Source organism: Hibiscus syriacus, unplaced genomic scaffold (genome assembly GCF_006381635.1).
Source record: "Hibiscus syriacus cultivar Baekdansim isolate YM2019G1 unplaced genomic scaffold, ASM638163v2 tig00008289_pilon, whole genome shotgun sequence".
NCBI classification, from domain to species: Eukaryota; Viridiplantae; Streptophyta; class Magnoliopsida; order Malvales; family Malvaceae; genus Hibiscus; species Hibiscus syriacus.
In genome coordinates, this window is record NW_024062162.1 from 763,587 (window position 1) to 773,919 (window position 10,333).

The 10,333-nt window shown below is 33.4% G+C and overlaps 1 protein-coding gene across 1 annotated transcript; it reads left to right on the forward strand.

Annotated features, from left to right (window-relative positions):
- Window positions 1–6,417: 6,417 nt before the first annotated feature.
- On the forward strand, window positions 6,418–10,165 carry LOC120202223 (BTB/POZ domain-containing protein NPY2-like). The gene is made up of 4 exons (XM_039202678.1): window positions 6,418–7,154; window positions 7,840–7,909; window positions 8,048–9,220; window positions 9,392–10,165. Exons 1-4 carry the CDS (start codon window positions 7,093–7,095, stop codon window positions 9,959–9,961), a joined length of 1,875 nt encoding a protein of 624 aa, XP_039058609.1. The 5' UTR covers window positions 6,418–7,092; the 3' UTR covers window positions 9,962–10,165.
- Window positions 10,166–10,333: the final 168 nt, after the last annotated feature.

The following is a 10,333-nucleotide window of genomic DNA, read 5'->3' on the forward strand; positions in this document are numbered from 1 at the left end:
TTTATGTTCATTCATTTAAAATAAATGAACATAAATAAACTTACTGCCAAATAATTTACAAATAATTCATTGAGCATTCAATTTGTTTACATACCTATTAAAATTTTTATTATTAAATATATTTTAAAATGTGGGATCAATTTTTTTTTAAAGGGTGTCAATTATTTTTGAAAGTGGTGTCATTTCTTTAATTTAATTTAATTTTATATATAATTGATATAGGAAATTTTCTTTTTAAAAACTTTGGGTATTAATTGACACCCCTAAGTCTATATTGGCTTTGTAAGTGGTCTTAATAAGAGACGAACGTAAGATTTTATATTCAGAGGCGAAACCATTTTTTCAATGAAAAATAAATAAAATCTAAAATATATAATTTAAATTTTCAGGGAGTGACTGCCCTCACTTCCGATCCGTCCCTGGTCTTAATCTGAAATGATATAAATTTTTTAAAATTTAATTTGATTTGAATTAAATTAACTCGAATGAAAATCAATATGATAGTTCAAATTGAAAGTTGTGAGTATGACATTTGCATTCTTATAAATTGTACGTGGTCTCAACCTTTTGGTCTTGATATCTATTTAGGGACGGAGTCATTGTTGGGTGGAAGGGTTTACCCTAAAAAAAATTTATATATAAAATTGTATCTAGACGCGCATAGGATATTAATGACTACATATGAATACTGTTCAACTATGTATTTATGTATTTATTTATATATGCATTGTATTTTATCTATATTTTTTGATTTTCTGACTGCCGGAGGTCTTTCACGGAAGCTACTCTCAACCTGGCGTTGGGGGCAGCCTACTACCATACCTCCCCTTATCCCATTGCATATGGGAATTGGGTTTTGTTGTTGTTGTTGTTGTTGTAATGAAGTTGTTGTTTGCAAATTGGCCTATTTTATTTGCAAGTGGCATTTGTAATCTATAGCCTATAGGGATACAATAGTATATTAGGTCAGTTTTGGACAAATTTTATCATGTTTTATCACCATTATTTTGACAGTACAATAGTTGAACTTAATGAGTGATTTCACTTATAAAAAATTTGTTCTCATATGAATTTGAGTAACTTTATCTGTATATTTACGCAAGTTTATCTAAATTTGAAATTATAAAAAATATTTACTTTATCTTTTTTGACTCTTAACTTTTTATCTGTTAACCTATTAAATCAATTAACCAAGAAAATAATATATATTTTTTAAATTTTTATGTTATTTACAAATTTTCATATTTTTCAATGTTTATAGTTTTTAATAGGCATGTAAACGAATAGAACGTTCAACGAACCATTTGTGAACCGTTCAGCGGGAAGTTCGTTTATGTTCGTTTATTTATTAAACGAACGAACATGAGCAAGATTTTGTGTTTGTTTAATTAAATGAACGAACATGAACAGAGGGCTCGTTCGTCATTTACGTTCGTGAATGTTCAGTAATATGTTCGTTCATTTATGTTCGTTCGTTTATGTGTGTTTATTTATGTTTAGCCCAATCTCTCTAGACCCATTTACAATATTAAAACCTAATAAGTTTTAATCCGATACCCATAAATATTTTAAAATTCAATTAATTTTAAATACAAATAAAAAAAGCTCAAAACAATTAAATAAAATATAATCCTAAAATTGTTAGGAAAAAAATATATTTTCATTTATGTTCGTTTATGTTCATTTATTGTGTTCATTGACGTTTGTTCGTTTGTGTTCGTTTACGTTCGTTTATTGTGTTTGTTTATGTTCGTTCATTTGTGTTCGTTTACGTTCGTTTATTGTGTTCGTTTATGTTCGTTCATTTGTGTTCGTTTATCATTTAAATGAACGAACATGAACGAACACGAACAAGCTACATTCCTTAATGAACGAACACGAACAAGCTACATTCCTTAACAAACGAACACGAACAAGAAATTTTTTGTTTGTTTATGTTCGTGTTCGTCATATGTTCGGTTAAAGTTAAACGAACATACATGAACATACCTTCGTTCGTGTTCGTTCGGTTTGTTTATAGGTCTAGTTTTTAAAAATTAAAATATACTATATATATTTGCAATTTATAAACATTTAAATATGAATTGATTCGGTTAGTAGAGAATTCATGAACTTTTGAAAAATTCATATTATATAAATATAAATATAAACATAAACATAAACATAAATATAAATATTTTAATTTAATTTATATTACTATTTTAATATAAACTATTATATGAAGGGGTTAGTATCGAATGTGCTGATAACATATAAATTTTATATATTATTATAAGTGAATTATTATATTAAAAAATATTAAAAAAAAATAATGAATAGCTTTATGAATCATTAGAAAGTCCAACTCATTTCTTATTATTTAACATTATTTATTTGTATCATCCAACTTGTATGAGTGAAATCTTTAACTCTATTTAGAGGTTCATGATAATTTTAGGGTTTTGATTAAATATAGCATTGGAAGATTATAATATAATCGAATATGTTTTTATTGTTGAATATATACAGTTATTTTTTCTAAAGTATAAGCTTAATGTTTTCTAAGTTTTTATTTTAGAGTCAACTCTATTATGATCATTAAAGATTCAATCAATCAATCAATCAGTGTTTTACACATTACTTAGCTTTTAGTTTCCTTTATTATTATTCCTATCTAAAATAAAATTTATAATTTTTCAAAGAAAACCCCCCAATCTTTCATAAAACACCCTTCAAATTCATAAAACTCTAATTCACAAATCTCTCAAACCCTAAATCTTTGATCCATAATCCCTAAATCCTATTTATTACCGTCGAAACCAGCCACCATCATTGCTCCTTCCGTGAGTGGTGTAGCTTGAACGACAACCAATGGTACAAATGGAAGAAGAAGAAAGGGTGTAGACGAACCAATAACATGAAGAGGGGAAAACCTGGGTGAATGAAACAAGGATGCACCGACGACAGGGTATAGAGAAAAGCTTAGCCAGAGATGAGTTTCTAAGGGAGGGAAATTAGATAAGGAATTCGCGTATTGAGGATTAAGAGATTTAAAGGAGTGAGGTGATGGCAAAGGGATGACAGGTGAGTGGGTGTTCAACAACGACAATTGTAATGAAATTGAACTTAAAATGATAATATGAAAAAAATATTGGCGACATATTTTAACAAAAAAATAATTTTAACACCGAAAAATAAATAATGAGTTGTATTAGTATTATCTTTAGATCATATTGTCTACATTTTGTATTTCCCTTTGTCTTATCCCTCCTAAGGTCCAATGGTGCCAATCACATTGTTTATCTAATAATGTTAAAGTTTACAGTTTATTTAGTGAATAGGAGTAAAAAAAAAAACAGAACCGATGGTGTATGCATAGGCTCTCTAACCGCACAACTATATACATGTATCTAGACTTCTAAGGTTTAATATATAAAGTAAAGAGAGAGCAATGGATAATCTAGAAGTAAAGCTGGTGTTTGGCCGATAGGGCAAGCAAATCAAACAAAGTCGTAAAAGCATGTGATGGGTTAAAGAGAGATTGGGGACCTATCTTTCCACACCTAGCATATGGTCATGCTACACAATGTTATTTCATTTAAGATAATTTAGGTTAGATTAATTAAATCATATGCTTGTTAAAATTATATACGAAGTAGTTTGTGTTTAAAGAATTTCAACTTTTTGATAATGAAGGTTTGTATTCTTAACATACGCGGTGTTCGAATTCAAAACCTCTAAAAATAATAACAAATTCTTTTACTACATGATTCGTGTGTGTATTACATAATATATTAATTATTTTTAACTGATAATTCGAGCCCCAAATATTAATTTAAATCTAACATGACATTTAAAATATATGAATAAAAAATTATCAAAAAATATATATACAATCAAATTTTTGACATTTTTTTATTAATTACATTGACAACTTAAAATGACATGATTGATTCGATGTTAATATCTCAAAAATTCAATTAAATAATTTTAAAATTTAAGGACTAAGGGTTGAAATAACCCTTTTATGTTTTAGGAATCCTCCAACCACACAATGACTTTGGGTAACAATTCTGTCTATGAAGATTTGGTTGAATTAAAAAAAGTAGACAAGGAATCAAGTGTTTTTGAAGAAACTCTTGAGCCCATTCTTTTTTAAATGTTTGTGATGATCTAGCTCTAGGGTTAAGATATGTCATACAGTCAGCAAAATGTGTGGGGTTTTCATATTGATACCTCTACTATGTCTTTATTAGTATTTGTTTTTATGAAATACAATCTTCTTTCATTTATCTGTTTAATAGTTTCAATAAAGATTAATCTTATTGAGTTAAATAAGATCATAAGAGTATCAAATTGTTTTTATCAAATATTTAGTTCTGTAAACGAACCGAACGACACGAATGGTGTATGTTCATGTTCGTTTGTTTAATGTTGTTACATTCTGAGAGACTTAAACTCGATATTTTAATTAAGTTGATCTAAATATTTAGTAATTCTAATAGTATTTTATCAAGAAGTAAAAGTGGAAAAAGGCATGAAAATGTGAGTGAGGTATACAGAAATGTAGCACTTTTATAGGGAAGTGTTCAAATGGGGAATATGAAATGTTCTAAACTGACCCATGCTACGTTCTTTGTTGATTTTGGTCGGAAAAATCATGATATGATTTTAATATGATAATTAAAAATAATAATAACTTACTAAACATTATGTTCATGATAATTTTAATATAAATATAAGAATTTACCAATCACATGAGCAAAGTATATTCTTTGGCATCTTAGCTGGCTATCAAGTCTTTGACTTAACTACTTATTGGTTAATTAACTGCCAAACTAATGCACTTCCCTTTTTATGTCAGCTGCTAAGCTAATGCGCTTCTCATTTACACAGTTGTGAATCTAACGCTAAAACAAAGCTTGTCAATTTTAAGTTAAGAAACCAACGTATAAAATTTTATAATAAAATTAGATTATTAACAGAAAATACTTAAATTTTATTATATTTGATATTTTCGAGGTGATTACCTCTCTCAATCTTCCCATCGGTCCATCCTTATTTTTAAGTAAACAAAAAGGATTTTATACTAATACCAAAAGGTTTACGTTAGAGAATAAGTTGCATCACACTCTCTCTTAAAAATAATAATTACGAATTCGAACACACTAATTTATCATTAGCTTTTATCATAGAGTCTCCATACAAATTATGCTACCTCCATCACTTGTTCAGTTCAGATTGTTAATGTCATTCATAAAAGCTTCATTGAATTAAAAAAAAATTATTATGTGACATCTCAATAAAACGTATTAGTATGATTTTCTAAGAGCAGGCAGGCCTTGAATAGAGTAAAGAAAGAGAATGATAATTAGGATGCAAGTAAAGAGAAAGGCAGTTGGTAAAAAAGAGGTGGCAAAGCAGGCAGGACAAGGCAAGGCAACGGGAGTGTCAGCCTTTTGGCGTGCATTACTGAGCTACATGTCGAGTGTGTTAATGCTTACCCCTTTCTCCCAAAAACCCAATGAAGCTAATCTACTTTCTTCACCAATTTTGATAAAGAGAAATACCCAAAGCAACAAAGTTCAAGTTTTTCGGTTTGTGTTGAAAGTATTGCCAGTACAAATAAAACCCAGATTAAAAATATATATATATTTGCCAACATCTTTGGCTTTTTCTCCAACACTGAATCTTGTTTGAGTTTTGTTCTTTTTATAGTTTTTGGTTCTTTTTTTGTGGGGTTCGTCTGTAAATTTCTTTACTTCATGAATTTGACACAATTTTTTTTGCAATGGTGGTGAAAAATTCCTCGGTAATTTCTTCTTTTGACATTTTTTGGTTGTCTGTTTGTATGGGGTTTGCAGATTTGATGCTATCGATTTTTTTTTATTAGTACATGTGAATACAATGAAATATATGTTCGAAAAACTTTCAATGAATGATTGTACACCTCCTATTCGAACTCAGGACCTCAAGTAACAATCTTTTAACCAGCGAGGTTGCATGGTTCGTGCTTGATGCAAGCATTTGCTTTTGGGGGTTAACTTTATTCTCTTTTTACATTCCAAGTTGATTGTGGGCATTTTCCCAGTTTCCCATTAATGTGGTGTGGTGGGGTTTTGTGAATTTTTTTACAGCAAATATAAAAATAAATCTGATCTTTAGTGTTGGAATTTCGTTATTTAATTTAGATTTCCGTGCTATATTCTGGCAGATTCCTCAGATTTCAGCTTCAATTGGTGAATGATGTTTATTTTTTGTTGTTGATGGGAGTTGATATTTCATTGTTCATTACTATAGCACCTCTATAATTTTATCCTTTTTCATTGATTCCCATGCTCTGAATGAAAATATAATAATAATAAAGGTAGATGCCTGTTGTCTACCGTTTTGGTGGTTTCTTCAACTGATTCCAAGATGCTGTTTTCCATTGCAGGATTTCAGACTCCAACGGTAATATATATATATATATGATTAGTATATGTCAAGTTTGGAACTTGAACCTTTAAAGGGCTTTAAAAGGTCCTGGTGATATGAATCTTTTATGTACTTTTTTAAAAGGGGGAAACAAAGAAACTGAGTAATCAGTGAGAAATAAAGAAATAGTGAAGTCAGATTGGTGCTTGTGATAGTCTGTGGTTTTGGGAATTATTTTAGTGTAAAAAGTCTGTTGTTTGTCTCCTAAGCCGACCGAGTGCGCCCGGACTCGGTGGGCTTTGCCGTCAACAAAGGAAACCTCCTCTTCATGGCTCTCTTGCCATTCAAAAGAACCTTTTCTTAAACTCAAAATCCCCCATTTCTCCAGTTATCTATCTCTTTCTCTTATTCAGACCGTCTCCTGCCTCGGTTGCTTTCGTAGCATATATTCCTTCCCTTCTTCTGGATCGGTCTTCGGTCTCTGGAATCACCGAAAGCTGTTTGAATTCAGAAAGCTTGGTCCCCACAGTTGGGGTGTTGGTTACCACTTCTGGTAACTTTTCGTCGAGTTGGTGTTATGTTTCATTCACCATGCGAGTAGCAGCTAGCTGAGTGCCTGGTGTTTGATTCATTTGTGATTCGATCTGAATAGCTGATTGAGGTTTTAGAGAGTGAAGAGTTTTTTTGTTTGCCAATATGAAGTTTATGAAGCTTGGATCGAAGCCGGATACCTTTCAGAGCGAAGGGAACAATGTGAGGTAAGATCTCTTGGACCAGTAAGTGATAATCTCTTGTCTGAGTCCATTATTTTTATTCATTTCAACTGCAAACTCGAAAATCATACGATTGTGGTAGCGATGCCTCTTTGGTTTATGCTTAAATTAGGAATCTTCTTGGGACTGTGTGATTTATCGGTATACCGTAGAATGTTTGATGTGATTTGCAGATTTTGTCGGCCATTGAATTGTTATGCTCCTCTCATCTCTTCATTCAAGTGTTTTCTTTGGTTTCGACTTTGATCTTCCTTTTTTTTTCACTTAAATCCTCTATGGTTGTTCCTGTTTATGTTATACTTAATGGCCTTCTGCATAATAGGGTTATACTAACTGATTGTGTGTGACACAAATAGTTATGATTTCAGATTCATGATCCTTGAGATCCAGTAATAGGTAGTTTAATTTCTGCTTAAGAAGATACAGAGAATCTTCCACTTTCGGTTCTTTATAATGACAGTGATGTGTTCGACCCTGAATTTGTTAAAGCAATAGCAACCTCGGGAATGGTGGTTGAGGCTCTAAATTAAATTAAATCATAACATCATCCGGTTAAAATTTGATGAGATTTCCCCCTTAGGATGCTAATCGTGCCACGACGAAATCTGAGTCCTATTTCTTGCTGTATTATTCGGATGTGGTAATGCATTGACTTATATCTCGATATCAGATACGTGGCAAGTGAGCTCGCAACCGATGTGACTGTCACTGTCGGGGATGTTAAGTTTTATCTGCACAAGGTATGTATTTTCGTCTTGTTTACGTAAATTTCTGTCTATGTTCGAGCACTGTCTTTGGGAGAAACATCCTTGCTAGAATGCGTTTCAATATACCTTACATGAAATCTGAACTTATAACTTAAATGAAAATGTATGCAGTTTCCTCTTCTGTCAAAAAGTGCATGCTTGCAGAAGTTGGTTGCAAGTGGTAGCGAGGAAAGCAATGATGAAGTTCAGATTTCCGACATTCCCGGAGGTCCAGCTGCCTTCGAGATATGTTCCAAATTTTGTTACAGCATGACTGTCACCCTTAACGCTTACAATGTTGTCGCTGCTCGATGTGCGGCCGAGTACTTAGGAATGCATGAGACCATTGAAAAAGGGAACCTAATTTACAAGATCGATGTCTTCCTCAACTCCAGCATCTTCCACAGCTGGAAGGATTCGATCATTGTTCTTCAGACCACGAAATCCATGTTACCATTATCCGAGGAATTGAAGGTGGTCGGTCTTTGCATCGATGCTATAGCTACCAGGGCTTGCATTGATGTTTCCAAGGTTAATTGGTCCTACACTTATAACCGAAGAAAGCTCCCTGAGGAAAACAGGAACGATCCGAGCGTTGATGGTTTCAGAAGCCGATCTGTGCCAAAGGACTGGTGGGTCGAAGATTTGTGTGAACTCGAAATAGACTTGTATAAGCGTGTCATAATGAATATTAAGACAAAAGGAATGCTGTCGCATGAAGTGATCGGAGAAGCTTTGAAAGCTTATTCTTACAGAAGGTTGCCCGTTTTCGGTAAAGGTGTGATTCATTCTGGGGATGTCTTCAAGTATAGGTCAATGGTTGATACAATTGTTTGGTTGTTGCCTGCGGAGAAAGGAAGTGTATCTTGCAGTTTCTTGCTGAAGTTATTGAAAGATGCCATCGTTGTTGACTTGGGAGAGATGGCTCAGGAACAACTAGTAAGGCGAATAGGACAGCAACTGGAGGAGGCATCTGTAAACGATCTTTTGATACGAGCACGTGAAGGAGAAGATGTGATGTACGATGTTGTTACGGTACATAAAATGGTGAGAGAGTTTCTGATGCAAGATCAGAATGCTGAATTCGAATCTGAAGAAAATGAGGTCCAGGAGATACAAAGACCCGGGATTTTAACCGATGCTTCCAAGCTGATGGTGGCGAAATTGATAGATGCTTACCTTGCTGAAATCGCGAAGGATCCCAAGTTGCCCTTGTCAAAGTTTGTAGACCTTGCAGAAATGGTGTCTTGCATCTCTCGGCCTTCTCATGACGGGCTTTATCGAGCCATTGACATGTTTCTTAAGGTGATAATCTTGCATAAGTATTTGTTCAATTCACACCAAATTATTATTTTATTAAACTTGAACATACAAATTCAGGATTTAGAAAGCTTTTGGTAAAATTCGATCTAAATGAAGAACTGACACCGTCAGCCTTTTTCTATACCTCTTTAACTCTACTCGGCTTCAATGTAGGAGCACCCAGGGATCTGCAAGAATGAGAGGAAAAGAATATGCAAGTTAATGGACTGCAAGAAACTATCAGTTGATGCATGTATGCACGCTGTGCAAAACGATAGGCTCCCGTTGCGTGTAGTTGTGCAGGTTCTGTTTTTCGAGCAGGTTAGGGCTACTCCTTCATCGGGGAGTAGCACTCCCGACTTGCCTAGAGGTCTGAAGGATCTAAATATCAGATCTCACGGGAGCTCAAGGTCAGCAGCAACCAACCCGGAGGAAGATTGGGATGCAGTGGCCACAGCGGAGGAACTCAATGCCCTGAAAGGGGAAATAGCTGCCTTGAGGACGGGAAACAGAATAGGAGGGAGTGAGAGAAATGGTGTAGATAGTAGAAATAGCGTCGATAGAGCCGCCATTAGTAAAATGAAAGGTTTACTTAAGTCCAAGAGGATGTTTTCAAAGATATGGTCAAGCAAAGGAACCCAAGGTGAAAACAGTGGTTCAGATTCATCTGAGAGTCTCGGTTCAGTCAATCCTGAAGAAGCCAAATCAACACCATCCAGAAATAAAAGGCATTCGGTTTCTTAAAGTAGAAATGCAAGGAAAACATAGCAGCAGGCTTTTTGGTGTTTGGTTTTATGAAGCTTTTACTAAATTCAAGAACTAGTTTAATGTTAATTTAGCTAAATGAAAGCATATATAGTCATGAACGAACCACTTTACAATGAATTTGAGTGGTTACTGTATAATGAATTTGAGGGGTGCTTATTGAAGACACATGCAGTGCAGGCAGCCATTCATGTTATCTGTTCTTAACCAACACGAAATGAAAATGACTTGAATTCTCTTCATGGTTTTCAAGCTTCCTTCTCAATTTACCTTGCATGGAAAACACATGCAGAGCAGGCAGCCATTCATGTTATCCGTTCTTAACCAACACAACGAAAATGACTTGAATTC

Coding starts and splice junctions, on each gene's coding strand:
- LOC120202223 (XM_039202678.1), top strand. CDS start 7,093: ATGAAGTTTATGAAGCTTGGATCGAAGCCGGATACCTTTCAGAGCGAA. Junction 7,155..7,839: donor AGCGAAGGGAACAATGTGAG/GTAAGATCTCTT, acceptor TCTCGATATCAG/ATACGTGGCAAGTGAGCTCG. Junction 9,221..9,391: donor CCATTGACATGTTTCTTAAG/GTGATAATCTTG, acceptor GCTTCAATGTAG/GAGCACCCAGGGATCTGCAA.